Raw genomic sequence first — 21,157 nt, forward strand, 5'->3', positions numbered from 1 at the left:
ATAATACTGGATAATATTTGTAAGAATGATGAATAATCCTTATTAATAATAAATTTACCAAAAAATAAAACTTATAATTAAGATTATTAATAAAAAAAATGTTAATAAGATAAAAAAAACACTAAACAAAAACATTATAATATTCAGAAATATGAAAAAAATGTTATTATTACATTAATAATAAAATAGTCTAAAATTTAAAGTAGTTATGTTTCTTTCTTATTGTCCTTTCAACCAAAAACCACAGCAAGTGAAAGAACAATATTAATGTTGCACTCTGTTCTCACTTTTCAATTTAGTTTCTTCTGGTGGTTAGGGAAGGAGCCACGTCACTCACATGCACGTTCTTTCTTCCTTCTGAAAACAAAACCCAAACCAACCAACCAAGAAATGCCTGTGAAGAAGTTCATTCACTTTTGAAAACAAAACCACTCCAAAAAAATGAGAAGAATCTGGAATCTTCTCTCCAAATCGAAACAACTCGCTTTGTTTTCACGCCCAGCCTCCAAGTTCCGCCTTACTGCGCTTCGCTCTTATTGCGATGAACCGTATCGTCAGAACCGTCCAGGTTAATCTCTATTCACATTTTCAAATCAATCCATTTTCTGTTGTAATTTGAAATTAGGAATTAATCGTTAATTAACTTTGTGTTTCAATTTTTGAATGGAATTTGCGATTCGTTGATTTCTGCGCGGAATTGTTGTTTTCTAGGGCCGCTTGTGCAGTACAAAAGTCTAGTTGATCAAGGGAAGTTGCAGCATGATCCTTACCAAGAGAGTGTCGCTTCAGAGCTTGAGAGTTTGCTTGCAAGGTTGGAGCAGTATGAGAAAGATATGGAGGAGTATCATGTATAATTGGAATTGGATGTTCTGTTACTAGTTCATTTGTTGCACTAACCAGCATTTTTTTTTTAATTTATTTGCACTGCTTGGTTTTTGTTTGTTTTTGTGTTTGTGTACGTGGTGTCTGAATTTGTCCTCACTGTTGGTAGGTGAATCTAGCTAATTGGGAGAAGCAGCGGGAGAATGAGCGGCGGAGACTTCTTATGGAGGAAGTTGAGCTGCACCAGAAGGATGAGGACTGGTGGAAGCGGTTGAACAATAAGCTTACTGAAAGATGGGAATCCCGGTGAGTTCTGCGTTAATTTAATATGGTTTTGATTCAACTGGTGGTGGCTTGAGACAATGTGATTTCACTGTTTCTATGGATTTTCATTGATAGTAGTAATTTAAGATTCAGCTTCTGTTTGATTACTGCGGATTTTGTTTCATTTTTTTTTTATCTTGGTTAGGATGTATTTTGTGATTGAAGCTACTTGTATTGTGACATCTACTGAAGCTACATGTCCTTTTTCGTGATTCAGGAAAAGACCCGGGAATATGGAGCCAGGGGTTGGGAAATGGGTATCATATCTTAAACGTGAGAAGAAGTTGGATTCACTAATTGGTCGTCGTCCAACTGCTCCTCCAGCTCCTAAAGGACTTTACATATATGGCAATGTTGGCAGTGGTATTTACCTTCTTCTACTTTTATTCTTTTGATTGTTATGCTTACCTATGATGCAAACTTACATCAGCCTGATTTGATTTCTAAATATGAATTATGCATTTTGATACAGACATTACATTAGGGTACAGCTGATGTCTAAAATATAAGACATCCGGGTACTATACACACACATATATTAGATGTGACCAACTTTACAAAAGTCTAATTTGAGAATTAAGATTCATATATTTCCTCAAAACAAGTTATTAAAAAAGCTTTACAATTTCTGATATGATAGTCAGTCTCCTGAAAACACTACGAGGCACCATCATTGAACAGAAAAACTCTAAGAGGCACAATTTCTAATATATCATCTTGCTTCTTTTTGTAGAATGGGTAAAAGAGTAATTGCTCCACTTCTTTTGCATGAAGATGAACACGGTTTCCCAATTAGCTTAAGGGCAACCTTTTCAAGTATCGATGCATAAGAACCATTAACAAACCACCAAGATTTACATGCAATTTACCTCTATCTTTTGAAATGTCAATTCATCAAACCAAGGTTATCAAACTCGAGAGTCTATGTAAACTTATGGGAACACTTACTTAATTTGAAAAAAAATCCTCTTGTACTATGAAAATCAACTAGTTGCAAATTAATTTTCTTTTTTCCTTTCTCCATTATTCTCAACCAATCTTCTCATCCATATATACAACCCCTTTCACCTCAGAATCATCATCTCTACAATTAGCTCATAGTGGAAGTAGGGGTTAAGGTAATATGAAGGCATGCAAAAGCCTGTGAAGCTGATTATTCCACCTTCGATTTCCAAACATTTTCAGAACTATGAAAATACCAATTATGCTGTTAGAATCATCTTTTTCACTAGAGAAAAAGTATCACCATAGTCTAAACCAAAAATTTGGGTATAACCCTTAGCCAGAAGACGAACTTTGAGACGATCAATAGTACCATCAATACCAACATAGAAAAAATCCACCTGCAACCAACAAAAAATATCCTAAAATATTCCCAAGTTCCATTATTCTGAAGCGCATTCATTTTATCAAGCATGGCTTGACGCCAACCAGGATGAGCTAAGGCATCACCTATAGATTTTGAAATAGATACAAAAGAAATAGGCGAATGGCAGGTATAGAAAGGTTGAGATAGTCTATGGTAACTCAAAGCAGTATAATTTGGAGAGGGATTACAAGTAGAATGTATAACCTTTACGGATGGCAATAGGAAGATCAAGTTCAACTGTCGGAGCCAGAGGGGGTGGAGGTGTTGGCACTAGAAGAGTCATCTAATGGATGATGGGGCGTCTGATGACGACTATACACCTGAAGAATTGGTGGCGGTGGTGATTCTTTAGGTGCACTAGGCACAACAAGAGGAATTTTAACTTGATTAGATGAAGACACATAAGGAGAACGAAAAGACTTAAAGTAAAGGGAAGACTCACTGAAGGTGACATCTGCTGAAATAAAATAACGGTTAAGAGAAGGTGAGAAACATTTATATCCTTTTTGTGATTTATTAAACCCTAAAAAGACACATTTGTGTGACCTAGGAGATAATTTATCAAAACCAGAACTAAAATTATAAACAAAGCATGTGGACCCAAAAACTTAGAGGTAAGGAGTGGAAAGGGTCATATGGAAACAAAATAGAATGAGAAATTTTGTTCTCTAAAACAGAAGATGACATGCGATTAATTAGATAACATGTACTAAGAACAACATCAAGTCTCTTCCTTTTGTGATCTTCTTCAACATGCTAATTAGCTTTGCTCTACCATAAATATAGTTGGTGATCCCTCTTCCCTTGATAATAACTTGAGGGACCTTCAAAGTCTTCTCAAAATCTTTGGCGATCAAATCAATGTAATGGGCAACACATGGCGTCCAATACATATTCTCCATTTTTTTGCATCAACAAATCTCTAGCTGCCTCAAAATTTGCAGTATTATTAGTAATCATTTGCACTACATTTTCCTCTCCAACAAATTCAATAAAATCATCTAACATCTTAAATGCTTCATTTGTTGTTTTTGACATGTTTGAGATATCCAATGAATAAAGGTCCATTTAGTAACTAATCACCAAAACTTTACAAAATAGAATGGTTATCTAACATCATCTAATAATTTCCTAATTATCATAAATAGAGATGTATATACAATATCTAACTCTTCTCTAACTATGTGGTTTCAATTCTAATGTTGAAGGGAAGACAATGTTGATGGACATGTTTTATAGTGCTACTAAAGGAATTGTAAAACATCGAAGAAGGTATCACTTTCATGAGGTGAGTCTTTTACTATTTGGCCATATTGATGTAGATGTCTTATATGTTGCTTTCTGGAATATATGCACCATCTTACTTTTCTCAAAACATTGATAATTATTATGAACATGGTGCTGAAAGCAATTCCTCCACTAATATGCAGGCCATGCTCAGAATTAATGAACATATGCATAAGATATGGAAGAGCCAAATAGACGAAAAGCCTTTGCAATCGACTGTTGCTGGATGGATTATGAGTCTTCCATTTGACATGAAAGCTAAAGAGTGGTTGGCTGCTGAGGAAAGATACAAGCATGAGATACAATTAAATAACATTCTTCTAGCCGTAGCAGATAAGTTTTTCCTAGATGGAGAAGAGAATGAAAAAGGAGCTAGCATTTTGTGCTTTGATGAAATACAGGTAAAGGAAAATTCCTACATTTTGTTATAATGAATTCCTCATATTTGTATCCCAATTTATTGTTTCCTTGCCACTATTCATTAAACCTTGATTTGACCACTTGGAGGTTATGGATTTGATATATTACTTGCTTTTATTTAATAAGAAGTGTTAGAATGTAATTAGTCATTAGCTGTTACTCTATTGTTAGTCATTAGTTTACAAATGTTAGGAAATTAGGATCATTGATTCCTAATTATTAGGCAAGTATTTACTTTATTTGATTATGCAAATTGGTTTAAATACATACTGTGTGGTTTGCATTAGACACATAACATTGCGATAACATTTTCTTATATGTTGTCATTAATTTAGGTTTTTTTCCGATCCCTGTCTTTTTTCTCTTGGCTACATGGTACCTATGGCCATGGCTTACCCTTTTCCTCCGTCACTAAGCGCTCTTTTCCTTTAGTGACGGAGGAAAAGGGTAAGCCATAGCGACCTGAACCGCCCTTCCCCGGTCACCACCAAGCTTTGTTCGTAGCTTTGTTCTGCCGCCTCACTCGGTCACGTGTGCAACTTCTTTTCGGCACGTGCGTTTCACAAGCCTATAACAAATTACCCGAAATAACAAACCCTCTGCCTTTTTCCTCACACCTAGGTTTTCCTTGCTTAGGTTCATTTCCCATAGCTTTTCACAAGTACCACTAAAATCCTACTACTGTAATGACTTATACCAATGTTCGGAAAAACTAACTGAGACAAGCAACTACAACTCCTAGGCTGTGGTTGTTCAGTTGTGCTTCAAGGGTCAAGGTCGTGACGACCACTTGACCAAATAAGCCAAAGATATACCTAGCACTGATCAAGCCTTGTTCATCATTGACCTCTTCATCAGTTGGATATTAAAACATAGTTGCTAGGTCTAATGTAGAAGTAAAATATCATGCTATGGCAGCAACCACTTGGGAACTTGGCTTAGGCAACCACTATGACAACTAAAAATTGGGGACATCCGCGAAATGAAGCTTATTTGTGAAAATCATGTTGTACTTCACATTGTATCAAACCCGGTCTTTCATGTAAGAACCAAACACATAGAGATTGATTGTCACTTTATGAGAGAAAAGGTACTCTCTGGAGAATCACAATTGATTTTGTCAATTCTAGCAACCACTTGGCTGATGTGTTTTAGGGCTGACGTGTTTTAGAGACCCATTGGTTGAGTACATTTTTGTAACAAGCTTGGTGCATATGACATATATGCTCCAACTTGAGGGAGAGTTTTAGAATGTAATTAGTCATTAGCTATTACATATTTGTTACTTATTAGCTAATACAGATTCTAGGAAATTAGGATCATTGATTCCTGATTATTAGGCAATAATGTATTGTATTTGATTCTGTAAATTGGTATAAATACATACCGTATGTGGTCTACATTATACACACAACATTCAGATAACACTTTCTTATAATAAGTTTGGGATTTTTGGTGAACACTAGGAAAGTCGTCCCTCATGGAGTAGTTTTTCATAATCCATTCCAAAAGGTTTTTATAGCAGTGTGAAGTTTATGTAGTTTTTGACTTCTCTGCTTTATTTTCTTATTTGCAATCTTTATGGATTACTTGCGCAGAAATATTCCTTCCTATATGTATACTTCTATTTCATAGTATCTAGTGAAAACTCTGATGGCATTGAAGCACCAATGTTTTTAGATTGAGTTGCACCTGTTTTTCTTTTCCTTCTTGGCTCATTCTTAGCATGCTTGCTGAGCTAGCTCTGTACTGCTATGCTTTGTTTCTTCATTCTATATCATTTAGTGTACAATATGACTAACTTTTGATACTCTATATTTCAGACTGTTGATGTATTTGCTATTGTGGCTTTATCTGGAATTCTAAGCAGATTGCTGAGTAGTGGAACTATAATTGTGGCTACCAGTAATCGAGCACCAAACGACTTAAATGAGGTGTTTTCTTTAGTAGTCAATCTTTCACAGTACCTGCTATCATTTTAACCGGTTTTGAGTTGTGATACAGTCAATAACTACACCAATGACATCTCTTATAATTTTCTTGTTTTAGAGGAATTAGATCCCCTCTCAACATAGACCAATTGGAAACAAGTCCTCGTTCTTGCTTTTGTGCAGGCTGGTATGCAAAAAGAAATATTTCAGAAACTTCTCTCCAAATTGGAAAACCATTGTGAGAAGGTATTGATAGGGAGCGAAATTGACTACCGCCGTTTTATAGCACAAAAGTCAGAAAACCTGGTGAGAATTTAAGTTTTTTTTTTTTCTGAAGCTGTCTCAATTATGAAAAAATAACTGCAAATGTGATGTCAATTTCTTTCAGAGTAGAAGAAAGGTAATCCGACGATGACAACAACAACAACCGAGCCTTTTCCTAATTAGTTAGGATTATGATTAGTACCAGCACAGTTAGTGTTTTAGGTTTTTTTTGAGAACAAATGCATCTATACATTACATAATAATACATCTCAAATACATTCTCTTTTATCTCTCTTTTTCCATCTATACATAAATTCTTACAATTTTTAAAAAGGTCAAATGTAAGTATTTTTAACTGATCATGTATTGGTCAATCCAATGTTGTAGAAATTTATGGTCACCCTACCCAGCATAAAACCAAACTGTTATTTAGTAATGCTGATTTCTTAGTTTTTGCTCAGCTACCCTTTCCTGTAACTTTATGGTATGGATCGTGAGCTTTATCAGCCTAAAATTTTCTTAATTTTGTGTATCTTCATCATTGTTAGAAATTATGTACAAGAGCAACAGCATCAAAGTCTTATCCCACTAGGTGAGGTCAGCTCTATGGATCATATTGTGATCATCACACAACGCCAATTGGCACGGTTAAAAGCCATACTAATTAGGATTATTATATGGTGGATATGTACTAATATGTAATCACAACAGTTAAGTAATCTTATTATGCATTTTGAAATTGGAACATATTGGAATTTTAACGGCTATAGATACGTAGGTGCACTTTTTCTGGCCTATTGAAAAGGAAGCAATCAATGAATTTGAGAAAAAGTGGCATGATGTAACAAGCAGATTGGGAGGAAGAATAGTTTCCAACACCATCTCAGTGATGTTTGGAAGGTATCCTATATAAAATTAATTCTGTTAAATGAGACGAATAATAAACATTGACAGTGTAATTTCATTCTATGCCAGGACACTTGAGGTTCCCGAAAGCTTTGATGGAGTTGCACGCTTCACATTTGAATATCTTTGTGGTCGTCCGGTACATTATTTCTCCTAGTACATTATTTCTCCTAGTTTGGTTGTTTTGCAAAATACTTTTTCAATATTAAATAGGCTTAATTGCCCTTTTCGTTTTGTTATTTAGTATATTCAGTTTTGTCCCATTATTAATAAATGGTTTAATATGGTTCTTTAACTTCAAATGGACGTAATTTGGTCCCTTATTTCCTTAAAATTGAAGCAATTTTGCACCTTTGTCTAAATTGACTTACCACTATTAGTCTCAATTAGTGTCAATGTCACTAAAAAAACCGTTGGTGCCAATTGGCAACAACTTTTAGTGATAATTTAAAACTGTTGCCGTTAATTAAGTTAAGTATAAGTCATTTGGATAGAAGGGAATAAATTGGATTGATTTAAAAATTAAGGGACCAGTTTGATTCATTGATTAATAGTGGGATGAGATTGAACAAAATAAATAAATGGTAGGACCAAAATAGTCATTAAGCCTTTTAAATATTATTGCATGGTTTACTTGTATTTATTTTTCTTAAATGGCAAGTTGATATTATGTGTTTCATTAAACTGTTCATTGCCCAAATGGGTAAGAACAACTTACAAGAGTTAGTTCATACTTCACACATATGGTGGAACATTTGATTTAACTCTTTTGCCTTCTGTTGTTTATTCTTGTTTATGTGACCTTATAGTAACTACTATTTCCTTGAGGGTAGAGGGAATGAGATTAGAGTACAGATTTAGAATAATGTAAAACCTTCTTCTCTAATAAGGTAGGACTTGAAAGCCAAAAGTGTTTAGAAGTGCTTCAAAGGTAGCCTCTCAACCCTCATTGGTTATATTGAAAATATTTGAAAATCAATCCCACAATTTTAGGGATTTCTTAAACTCTAGGATTTACAGCATATTCCTACTCCGATTACAGCATAGAATTAGTTATATTTATCACAATAAGCAATTGAAATTTCTTAGAAAGTAGACTTTAAACCTTATGTAACCGCATCCTCTCACGCAGAAAATCGGACATCTCAAGCGTTGGACTAAATAGTTGTGGGTGCTCTGCTAGCGGCTTGATAGCAGGTGAAACTATAGGTCAACAAGCATCGCTATGATAGACTCTAATATCATCTTAGATAGTGGACTTTAAGCATAATTCAATCTCATAAAACTAAATTGCGAGATAAGGTTTGCACCCACTTATAAATTATAATTTGATCATATTTCTAGTCAATTTGAGATCTCTAGCAGAATTATTTTATAATTCTTTAATAATACACTAATTAGCCCTCTAAGTTTTGAGGTAAGAATGTTTAACCTGAAGTAGCAGAGGGATAAGGCTAAGTTGAGTGAAAATGTAGTAGGATAAAGGGTACCCAAAATGCCACCATGGGTTGAAGTTTAGGTGGTTGGTTGTGAAGACCTTAAGGATTGTACAAATACTATGCTTTGCTGTTATTCCCTGTTCCTTAATCACTATTTGGCTTGCATTCAAACCATGATGATTTTAATTTTTCTTCTGTGTGATTTTTCATATGCAAGCAGGTACACATGATATGCTCTCTAATTATTTTGATTTTCAGTTGGGTGCAGCAGATTATATTGCAGTAGCTGAAAACTTTCACACTGTTTTCATATCTGATATTCCAGTAATGAGTATGCGCATTCGTGACAAGGTATTATCAGTACAAATAAGTTAGTTGGCCCCAATGTTGAGATATTTGCCTAATTTATTGTTGCAAAATATTTTCAGAAACTTGCTTTCTTACTCTGCGTCTGTATATTTTTAAGATATTTCTCAAATACATTGCTTAATTTTTTTTCTATTAAGGTTTACATTTCTTTATCCTTATCCTGTTTTGAAAAAAAATATTTTCTACATTTCAGGCACGGAGATTTATTACCCTTATTGATGAGTTATACAATCATCATTGCAGCCTGTGTTGTTTGGCATCCTCTTCAATTGATGAATTATTTCAAGGAACTGAGGAGGGCACACTTTTTGACTTGGAAAGGTGATTTTATCTATTTTATTAGCTATATGATGCATAAGAGCTTTGGATTACATGGTATAATTGTTTTACGCCTACCTTGATAAAAATAAAACTAAATTAGTGTAACCAGGTGAGCCTAAGGTTCCTCAATAGAACTGAGCTTGTAAATGTCTCTCCCTTGGATCATACATAAACTAACTACACTCACAACATAGGCTATGTCAGGTCTGGTGTGAGCTACGTAAATAAGCTTCCCCACAAGTCTTTGATATTGACATTTATTCACAATAGAACTGTCTTCATCACTCTCAATTCTATGGTTTTGTTCTATGGGAACTCCAGTGTTCTTGCAATCAATCTTACGTATCTCTTTGAGAAGATCAAGAACATACTTTCTTTGGGAGATAAAGATACCTTTCTTTGAATAAGTTACTTTTATCCCTGTTAGATATTATTAGATATAATTAGATATTATTTGATATTATGAGATATTATAGATATTGTTAGATATCTCATATTTATGTAATGGGCTTAGCCCATATGTTTCTTTTTCCTATATAAACATAACCCTATGTGTTCAATATACACAAGGGATTTACCCTATTCTTTCTTTTCCTTTAATATGGTATCTAGAGCATAAGGTTAGAGTTTAGGGTTTAGGGTTCAATTTTTATTGGTGAATCCACTATTCACTGGAATTTTTCCAGCCACCACCCCTACCTTCGCCGGACCTTCGCCGGACCTTCACCGGAACTTCGCCGGACCTTCGCCGGAGACACCGCCGGAATCGCTGTCGGAGCCTTCATCTTTGTTGCTCCCGCCAATTAACCGGTGACTGGATTTGTCCTTATCTTTTATGGCTTCTTCCGCTTCCGCTGCCACTATGGCTTCTTCTTCCGTCATTATGCCGGATTCATCTATTTATACTAATTACGTCAATGTTCATCTTTCCATTGACAAATTGGATGGAACCAATTATGACACTTGGGCATCAGATATTAAATTATGGCTTAAGAGTCAAGGTTATGTTGATCATCTTACTCATCCTACTCTTGCTGAAAATGAGGTTGTTCGTTGGTCGAAAATTGATGCTCAATTATGCATTGTTATCAAATCGACCATTCACTCATCTTTAAAACAAATTTTTCGTACCTATGAAACATGTTCAGAAGTTTGGGAACAAGCAAAATTATTATACACCAATGATACTCAACGTCTTTATGGTGTGTGTCAAAATCTTCTCACAATTATTGCTCCCAAACGTCTTGATGGTACAATGGCAGAATATCTAGGTAAACTTCATGCTCTTCTTCATGATTTTAATGAGTTATTACCTCCTGCCTCTACTCCTTCTCAAGAACTAGAACAAAGATCCAAGTTCTTCATGTTATTGGGTTTACATGGTCTTCCTGATGATTATTCTCACGTTCGTGATCAAATTTTGGGATCTCCTATTGTGCCCAATTTTACTTCCACTTGTTCTACCCTTTTGCGCGTGCCAGGTAAACACACCGCTGATATAACGTCTCATGTTGATGACTCTTCTGCTTTAGTATCTCAGCATAATGATCGTACTCGCGCTCACAAGCCGGGCAAAGGGCGTCACAAGTGTGACCATTGTGGCAAACTTGGCCACAAAATTGACAGATGTTATGCCTTACATGGTCGTCCTCCTAGATCTGTTGCGGTTGCTCAAATTACCCCTGTGCAACCTTCTACCATGGACCATACTTCAATTGATACCCCAAGCCAGCCTGCTATTTTCAATGAATTTCTTAAATGGTATGAGGATCGTCAGAACCCTAGTTCCACGGCTTCTGTTGCACATTCAGGTACATCTTTTGTTGGCCTCACTCACTCCACTTCCCATGGCCCTTGGGTTCTAGATTAAGGTGCCACTGATCACATTACTGGTAATAAATCTTTTTTCTCTTCCCTATCTACTACGGGTTATTTACCTTCAGTTACCATGGCCAATGGATATAAGGTACCATCACATGGTGTTGGTACTATTAATCTTTTTTCATCTTTATCTATTGATAATGTTCTTTATGTCCCTGGGTCTCCATTTAACTTATTATCCATTAGTCGTCTCACTCGTTCCCTTGACTGTGTTATTTCTTTTACCAAAGATTCTGTTACTTTACAGGACCGGAGTTCGGGACGGATGATTGGCACCGGATGTGAGTCTCATGGACTTTATCAACTACAGATCTCTGCACATGTTGGCACAATTATGGATTCTCCATCTCTCATTCATGCTCGGTTGGGTCATCCTAGTCTTGCCAAGATGCAACAGCTTGTTCCATGTTTGTCTAATGTGTCTACTTTATCGTGTGAGTCGTGTCAGTTAGGGAAACACATTCGTAGTTCTTTTCCTCGTAGTGTCTCACAACGTGCTTCATCTCCTTTTGCCTTAGTTCACTCTGACATTTGGGGACCAAGTCGTATTAAGTCTAATTTAGGATTTCAGTATTTTGTTACTTTTATTGATGATTATTCAAGATGTACTTGGGTATTTTTAATGAAAAACCGTTCTGAGTTGTTTTCTATATTTCAAATATTTTACAATGAAATTAAAAATCAATTTGGAATTTCCATCCGAATTTTGCGCAGTGATAATGGACGTGAGTATCTTTCTCATTCTTTTAAAAATTTTATGGCTTCTCATGGTATTCTTCATCAAACTTCATGTGCTTATACACCTCAACAAAATGGGGTAGCTGAGCGCAAGAATAGACATCTTGTTGAAACAACTCGTACTATTTTAATCCATGGTGATGTTCCTCAGCGTTTTTGGGGTGATGCCGTTCTTAGTGCATGTTATCTCATTAATCGCATGCCATCTTCAGTTTTAGATAACAAAATTCCTCATTCTATTTTATTTCCACATGACCCTCTCCACTCTTTACCTCCCAAAGTTTTTGGGTCCACATGTTTTGTTCATAATTTTAGTCCTGGTCTTGATAAATTATCTCCTAAGTCACACAAATGTGTCTTTTTAGGGTTCACTAGATCACAAAAAGGATATAAATGTTTCTCACCGTCTTTAAACCGTTATTTTATTTCAGCAGATGTCACCTTCAGTGAATCTTCCCTTTACTTTAAGTCTTGTCCTTCTCCTTCAATTTCTTCATCTAATCAAGTTAATATTCCTCTTGTTGTGCCTAGTGCACCTAACAATTCACCACCGCCGCCAACTCTTCAGGTGTATAGTCGTCGTCAACCGTCTCATCGTCCATCAGCAGACTCTATTCTGGTGCCAACACCTCATCCCCCTCCGGCTCCTATAGTTGAACCTCCGACTGTTGAACCTGATCTTCCTATTGCTATTCGTAAAGGTATACGGTCTACTCGTAATCCCTCTCCACATTATACTGCTTTGAGTTACCATAGACTATCTCAACCCTTTTATACCTGCCTTTCGTCTATTTCTTCTGTATCCATTCCAAAATCTGTAGGTGATGCCTTAGCCCATCCTGGTTGGCGTCAGGCCATGCTTGATGAAATGAATGCGCTTCAGAATAATGGAACTTGGGAACTTGTTCCTTTACCATCTAGGAAATCTGTTGTTGGTTGCAGGTGGATTTTTGCTATCAAAGTTGGTCCTGATGGTACTATTGATCGTCTCAAAGCTCGTCTTGTGGCTAAGGGTTATACCCAAATTTTTGGTTTAGACTATGGTGATACTTTTTCTCCAGTAGCAAAGATGGCCTCTGTTCGCTTATTCATAGCTATGGCTGCTCTTCAACAATGGCCTCTTTATCAACTGGATGTTAAAAATGCTTTTCTTAATGGGGATTTGCAGGAAGAAATTTATATGTAGCAACCTCCCGGTTTTGTTGCTCAGGGGGAGTCTTCTGGATTGGTATGTCGTCTTCGCAAATCCTTATATGGCCTCAAGCAGTCTCCTAGGGCTTGGTTTGGAAAATTTAGCAATGTTGTTCAACAATTTGGTATGACTCGCAGTGAAGGCGATCATTCAGTTTTTTATCGTCACTCGAGTGCTGGGTGTATCTATCTTGTAGTATATGTTGATGACATTGTTCTTACCGGCAGTGATCACCATGGCATCTCACAAGTAAAACAACACCTTTGTCAACACTTTCAGACCAAAGATCTTGGCAAACTCAGATATTTCTTGGGGATTGAGGTAGCACAATCCAATACTGGTATTGTTATCTCTCAAAGAAAATACGCATTAGATATTTTGGAGGAAATTGGGTTGATGAATTCGAAATCTGTTGATACTCCCATGGATCCCAACGTCAAGCTTCTACCCAATCAGGGGGAGCCTCTTTCAGATCCTGAGAAGTACAGGAGATTAGTTGGAAGATTGAACTATCTCACTGTTACTCGTCCTGATATTTCCTTTGCAGTCAGTGTGGTGAGTCAATTTCTTAATTCTCCATGTGAAGATCATTGGAATGCAGTCATTCGTATAGTGAAGTACATTAAAGGCTCTCCTGGAAAAGGTTTGTTATATGGTCATAATAACCATACTAAAGTCGTTTGTTATTCAGATGCTGATTGGGCAGGATCTCCATCTGATAGAAGGTCAACTTCTGGTTATTGTGTCTCCATTGGTGATAACTTGATCTCTTGGAAGAGCAAGAAACAAAGTGTTGTGGCAAGATCTAGTGCAGAAGCAGAATATAGAGCTATGGCCTCGGCTACTTGTGAGCTTATTTGGCTTAAACAGTTACTTAAAGAATTGCAATTTGGAGAGGTTACTCAAATGACACTGATATGTGATAATCAGGCTGCTCTTCATATTAGCTCAAATCCAGTTTTTCATGAAAGGACAAAACATATTGAGATTGATTGTCATTTCATTCGAGAAAAGATTATATCAGGAGATATCAAGACTGAGTTTGTTAATTCAAATAATCAATTAGCATATATTTTTACTAAACCCTTACGAGGACCTAGGATTGATTACATTTGTAACAAGCTGGGTACATATGATCTATATGCACCAGCTTGAGGGGGAGTGTTAGATATTATTAGATATAATTAGATATTATTTGATATTATGAGATATTATAGATATTGTTAGATATCTCATATTTATGTAATGGGCTTAGCCCATATGTTTCTTTTTCCTATATAAACATAACCCTATGTGTTCAATATACACAAGGGATTTACCCTATTCTTTCTTTTCCTTTAATAATCCCAAGGAAGTACTTTAATTTTCCTAGATGTTTCATTTCAAATTGAGCTACAAGTTTTTCTTTCAAGATGTGTTTCTCATGTTCATCATCTCCTGCAACTATCGTATCATCAACATGGACCAAGAGTAGAGTAAGTTTGCTTTCTGGGAAATGCTTGATGAACAAGGTATGGTCATCTTGACTCTGTTAATACCCCCATGGAGATCATGACTTGAGTGGGTTTATCCAAACTAAGCACGAGGTGATTGGTTGAGTCCGTAGAAGACTTTCTTTAACTTACACACTTTATTCCCTTCTTCGATAGGCCTAAAACATGGAGGAATTTCCATCTAGACTTCTTCCTCTAATTGTCCATTTTCACATCAAATTATTGCAATTCCCAACCAAAATAAGCTGCCAATGAGAGAATGATTTTAAGAGTATTCATCTTTGGCACTAGAGCAAATGTCTCCTCATAATCAACACCATAGATCTGAATATATCCTTTAGCAACTAACCTTGCTTTGTAACGTTCTAATGTGCCATCGGATTTATACTTTACATTATAAATCCATCTGCATCCTACTTTCTTTTTCTCTAGTGACTTGTCAACAATTTTCCATGTCTGGTTCTTTTCAAAGGCACTCATCTTTTCATGCATGGCTTGAACCCAATTCTCATCCTTCAATGCTTCTTTAACTAGAGTAGGGACTCTAATTGCATCAATGGTAAGGGAAACTCTAAAGAGCACTTATTTCATCAATCATGACCTAACGTCGACTAGGATGGGCTAAGGCATCTCTTACATATTTTAAAATGGGCACAAAAGAAATAGACGAAAGACAGGTATTAAAAGATTGAGATAATCTATGGTAACTCAAAGTAGTGTAATGAGAAGAGGGATTACGGTTAGAGCATATACCTTTGCGGAGAGCAATAGAAAGGTCAGACTTAGCTGTTGAAACCAGAAGGGATGGAGGAGTTGGCACTAGAAGTGAGTCAGCCGGTGGATGATGGGAAGTTTGGTACACCTGAAGTGTTGGTGGAGGTGGGGGGGTCTTTAGGTGCACTAGTAGGAGGTTCACAAACAACTGGGATATTCACTTGATTAGAGGAAGACGCAGGAGAAGAAGGAGACTTAAAGTAAAGGGAAGATTCAGTGAAAGTGACATCTACTGAAATGAAGTAGTGGTTAAAAGAAGGAGAGAAGCATTTATATCCTTTTTGTGATCTAGTGAACCCTAAAAGTACACATTTGTGTGACCTATGAGATAATTTATCAAGACCAGAACTAAAATTATGAACAAATCATACGGACCCAAACACTTTGTTATCTAAAATTGAAGATAACATGCGATTAATGAGATAACACACACTGAGAGCTGCGTCACCCCAAAAATGTTGCGGAACCCTACCATATATTAAAATTGTGCGAGTTGTTTCAACAAGATGTTTATTCTTGTGCTCAACCACCTCATTTTGTTGAAGTGTGTAAGACATGAGGTTTGATGAAGAATACCATGAAAAGCCGTATAAGTTTTAAAAGAATGAGAAAGATATTCACGGTCATTATCACTGCACAAAATTTGAACAAAAATTTCAAAGTGATTTTTTAGTTTCATTGTAAATTGTTTGAAAGATAGAAAACAACTCATAATGATTTTTCATTAAAAACACCCAAGTACATATTGAATAATCATTAATAAAAGTAGCAAAATAATGAAACCCTAAATTGGACTTAAAACAACTTGGTCCCTAACTATTAGAGTGAACTAAGGCAAAAGGGGACAAAGCATGTTGTGAGACACTACTAGGAAAAATATTATGAATGTGTTTCCCTAATTTACTTGACTCACAAGACAAACTTGATAAATTGTTTATAAATTGTACAAACTTAGAACAAGCTGTTGCATCTTGGCAAGACTAGGATGACCCAGCTGAAGACGAATGAAAGATGGAGAATCCATAACCATGCCAACATGTGTAGAGGTCTGTAGGTGATGAAGACCATGAGACTTACATTTGGTGCCAATCATCTGTCTCGAACTTCGGTCCTGCAAACAAACAAAATCTTTGGTGAAATAAATAACACAATCAAGGGAACAAGTGAGAAGTCTAAAAGATAATAAGTTAAATGCAGACCCAAGGACATAAAGAACATTGTCAATAGATAAAGACGGAAAAGATTAATAGTATCATCACCATGTGATGAGACTCTAGATCCATTGGTCATGGTAATAAAAGGTAAATAACCTATAGATAAAGACGGAAAAGATTAATAGTATCATCACCATGTGATGAGACTCTAGATCCATTGGTCATGGTAATAAAAGGTAAATAACCTATAGTAGACAGGGAAGAAAAAAATATTTATTACCAGTAATGTGATTTGTGGCACCTGAGTCTAGAATCCAAGGGCCAAAAGAAGTAGAGTGAGCGAGGCCAACAAAAGATATACTTGTGTGTGCAATAGAAGCAGGGGAACTAGAGATCTGATGATCGTCATACCATTTGAGAAATTTATTAAAAATAGTAGGTTGTCCTGAGATATTAGATGAAGGAGTACCAGATGAAGTAGGACCCGCAATAGGCGTTTGTAAGGGAGCAATTTGGACAATTGTAGCAAATTGAGGAGTACGATCATGTAGGGCATAACCCCTGTCAATTGTGTGACCTAGCTTGTGACAATATACACACTTGTGACACCCTTTCTGCTGCTTTCGAGTGTGATTACAATCATCATGCAGAGATACCATTGCAAAAAAAGGCCAAAGATGAAAATGAGAGAGAAGCACCTCAGAAGAGAGAGAAAAATCCTAAAAATCAAACGGGCTCCAATCAACAAGACAAGGCAGATCCAGAACGAGGAGATCCTATCGATGTGAAGCGCCGCCAAAACAGGCACCAGAGCACCACCACGCATGGTGGAAAGACGTGTAACGAACCACAAAGGAGAGGCGTGCGGACTCCGACTGCTGCTATCCTGACAGCATGGTGGTTGCATGGCTGAGACAAACCCAATGGTGGTGTCACCTATTCAAACAGCGGCGAATGGAGGCGGAAGAGCAGCGGCGACAACGAAATATCTAAAATATCTAGAAATATCTAAAATATCTAGAAATATTTAACATGTCTAGAAATATTTAACATATCTAGAAATATTTAACATATGCATCTTGTAATGGTTTACTATTAATGCATTTGAATCAGTTTTCCTCCTCATTTTTTTCATGTATTTTCAAGTCCTTTTACTCTAAGATGTTTCCAAATAATGAATAAAGCAATGCTGACTTGAGATTTATCAGCTTTGCTTTTGATAGTATAGACCTAATTAAATGATTCGATGTTAACTGAACCTTCTCACCCCTGTTTTGGTTCCAGTTTCCAATTCGAAACAGAGACTGATGGTGGGAAACTTCGTCGCAATGTCTTGGCAGAAGGCAGGGTCAGCTCAACAGGTGCCCCTTCTAGTATCACATCCATACTATCTGGTCAAGAAGAGTTGTTTGCTTTTCACAGAGCGGTAAGTAGTGACTCTTCTCTGCTTTTAGTTGCGAATTGTGACATAATCATAATTTACCACTGTTCTGAAATGGTTCTCTGTAGCATATCTTGTTCCTGACTACAAGTGTTGTTTTAGTGCCATTTCATACATATGAAATTCTTTCTTTTATTTCCAAATCATGTTTGCTACAGCTGGTTAGTGTAACTTTTACTAGTTTTCCATATGTTGTAATAAAGGGTGCTAAATTATAGAATGATTTGGCAAGAAATTCAAGGAAGCAGGAAGTAACTCCTGAAATAAAATCCACTTTTTTTTTGTTTTCTGATAGAAATGTGAAACTGTTAAAAAATGTAGCTAACTCAGTTGAGAAGGCACTTTATATTCATTCACAATCAACATAACAACTAAGTAGTGAAGCATAATTTGTGTTAAGAGTTGAAGTCCTGCAATCAGAAGAAAGGTAAAGAATTGTAACTTTGCAAGCTGACCATAAAGTATAAACTTTAAATGATTTGGTAATTAGAATCATTTGCGGTTACAAGATCACTTCCAATGTAGGCTTTGCTAGAGAATTATCTTCTTTGAGGATGTTCCAGACATTAATTATCATATTGACCACCGCCCTGTCAAATATGGAGTAAGGATGCTTGCGCAACTTTATCCTCACAGACCACTAATGTATTCCTTTCCCAGAAAAGAGTCACTGAGGTGTTGTCCAATGGATTGCTCTAGAGTTTATAAAAAGGATTTGCGGGGATAAATTTATGCAGATATCATTACAATATATGCAGCTGCATAAGTTGTCGACATGCTTTGTCCATATATTCTGTTGTAATTAAAACTCTGCTAAATGTTACTCGACACTTCTAACATATCTCACACACCAATAAAAATAATTAATTTAGTTGATTATTTTTAAGAAAAGGTCAAACTTCATTATTGACTACTGTTAAAAGTATCTTCTGTAATAGTGGTACCAAAAAACACAGGTAATAGAGAGCTAGATGGAATAAAAGAAGTTTGTAATTGTATTATTTACTGGAAATGAGTTTCTTACAAGAAAACAAAGACTACTACAGAGCAACAAAGAAGAACAAAGGAAAACAAGAATGAACCACACGAGAGAGGAGATTCTTTTACTAAAAGAAGTACAATTTCACTTATTAATTACCAAAATGGGTAAAATTTTAAAAAATTACTAAAAGTGATAAATTGTGTGAACTTGATATGACTTCAGTATATTTGAACTGAAATTGTGCCAGAGTGGCACGACATCAGTGTATCAAATTTTAAGTGAAGTAGTACTGTTTTGACACGATTTATCTATTTTGGTAATTTTTAAATTTCAAGCCTCACAACACATAGTCGTTTAACCATACGTTGGTTATTTTGGGCAGTGGGTTTTTTCTTATTTTTTCATGATTTGTGTCAGCTGTCACGTTACTGGTTGTCCCCATATTTTCTTCATGTGTCTTTTTTTTTTTTGTAATTGGCTTCATTACATCTTCTCATTTTGTTTTTTAATACAAAACACAAACACTCACCATATTTAATAAGGAGTAAACAATAAAAGCAAATATAAAATTGTATTAAAATTGTAAAATATCTTATAAAAAGACGCTAATTTGGAAAATGTCTTATAAGGACGGGAGAGAGTACCACAACCAATTAGTTTCTCTAATGACCCATTTTAGCAAAAAATTGTTGTTCCATTTTAATTGTCATTTTAGAATATCAAGGAAGCATTATCAAATATTTTTTTCCTAATATATGTTTGGAGAAAACTTACAGTGTCATAGGTATAGTCGTACTATTCTCTTGTTAAATTTGGAGTTCTATCTTAATAATTTGTATAATAGATAATTTCATTAAATATGTTGTGTGCTATCGAGATAAAATTTCCAAATCTGATTGGAAAATAACAGTCGTACTTATGATGTTGAATGTTAGTCTTCCTATATCTTTAACAAGTTTTTGTAACCATTGATTGTGGAGTGAGAAAACTATAGCAAGTATAGATAAGAGAGAAATTAATCAATATGAAAGACAAGGGATATATTCAAAAATCAAAATTGCTTTTATATTAACATTGGAAAATTTCTGTGCAAAAAATCTTAATTGTCAAACAAAATGGGATGGAGGGAGTATCACCTAAACTATTTGTACAGCTCTTATATTAACATTGGAAAATTTACCTATTAACATTAAGTCTTCCTTTGTAGGTCTCACGGCTGATTGAAATGCAAACACCATTATACTTGGATGGAGTAAGTAATTTCCACCCCTATTTTCAGAGGCAACATAAACAGTTACAACAATTGTGACAGCCTTATATTCTGATCCATTATCATGAAGTTTTTATTTTTACTTTTTTAATTTCCTTGTTCTGCGTAAAATTGTTATCTGATCTTAAATTGACTTTATATACTATGTGTAATAATCTGTCAATATTGGTGCAGTAATAAGCACCATAATGTCGAGTGGTCAAATTACTGACATGATTATTCTTTAGTCCTTACAAACAAGGGAGGAAACTAGGTTACATATCCTACGGGGCAATCAACCCCTTCAATGAACAAAAAATACAATATATATTAATATAATATATTTGAACATGATTTTGTTATATCCTAAAGTTTTGGGATTTGATTAATATTATTGTTGGATTGTTTAGATTTAATTAGTAGATATTGGGATTTAATTAGTTAGGGTTTAATTAATTGGGATTTAATTAGTAGTTTCTATCATTTATCTTTATTTGGAATTTTATTAGCAAAATTTATCTCTACCATTTGTAGTCTTTAGTACTTTATAAATAGAGTATTGAACTATTATTTGATATATGAATAATATATGCATTTTGTTTCCTTTTCTCAATTTTCTATCATTGTTCTTGTTTTTGGTATAATCAGAAGTCACCTAAAGGTTTCCTTTGTCCAAAATCTAATCGTTCTTCGAAATCTCTTACGAGGGGATCTAGACGCTTCTACACACTATCATTCATATCAGATTTCGTAAGTTGTAGAAAATCTGTGTAAGAATAATCCATCTTTAACATCAGGTTT

At 35.4% G+C, this 21,157-nt stretch overlaps 1 protein-coding gene across 16 annotated transcripts; it reads left to right on the forward strand.

Moving 5' to 3' along the window:
* The first annotated feature begins 224 nt into the window (after window positions 1-224).
* Window positions 225-20,718, forward strand: LOC137813328 (AFG1-like ATPase family protein). Of its 16 annotated transcripts, none has more exons than XR_016518981.1 (15): window positions 249-568; window positions 712-848; window positions 992-1,128; window positions 1,364-1,509; window positions 3,724-3,803; window positions 3,946-4,203; window positions 6,046-6,156; window positions 6,337-6,459; window positions 6,542-7,009; window positions 7,188-7,317; window positions 7,393-7,462; window positions 9,021-9,113; window positions 9,325-9,452; window positions 17,969-18,110; window positions 20,315-20,718. XR_016518981.1 is itself a non-coding variant. In XM_068615488.2 (14 exons), the coding sequence occupies exons 3-14, from the start codon at window positions 1,046-1,048 to the stop codon at window positions 20,414-20,416; spliced, it is 1,458 nt and encodes a 485-aa protein (XP_068471589.2). In that variant the 5' UTR covers window positions 225-568; window positions 712-811; window positions 992-1,045; the 3' UTR covers window positions 20,417-20,718. The 16 variants fall into 16 exon arrangements, 3 of the variants coding, with proteins under 3 accessions (XP_068471589.2, XP_068471587.2, XP_090155439.1); XR_016518982.1 differs by having other exon boundaries at window positions 7,196-7,317; window positions 9,375-9,452; XR_016518978.1 differs by having other exon boundaries at window positions 6,966-7,009.
* Window positions 20,719-21,157: the final 439 nt, after the last annotated feature.

This window comes from Phaseolus vulgaris, chromosome 1 (genome assembly GCF_051622355.1).
Source record: "Phaseolus vulgaris cultivar YP4 chromosome 1, ASM5162235v1, whole genome shotgun sequence".
Classification (NCBI taxonomy): Eukaryota; Viridiplantae; Streptophyta; class Magnoliopsida; order Fabales; family Fabaceae; genus Phaseolus; species Phaseolus vulgaris.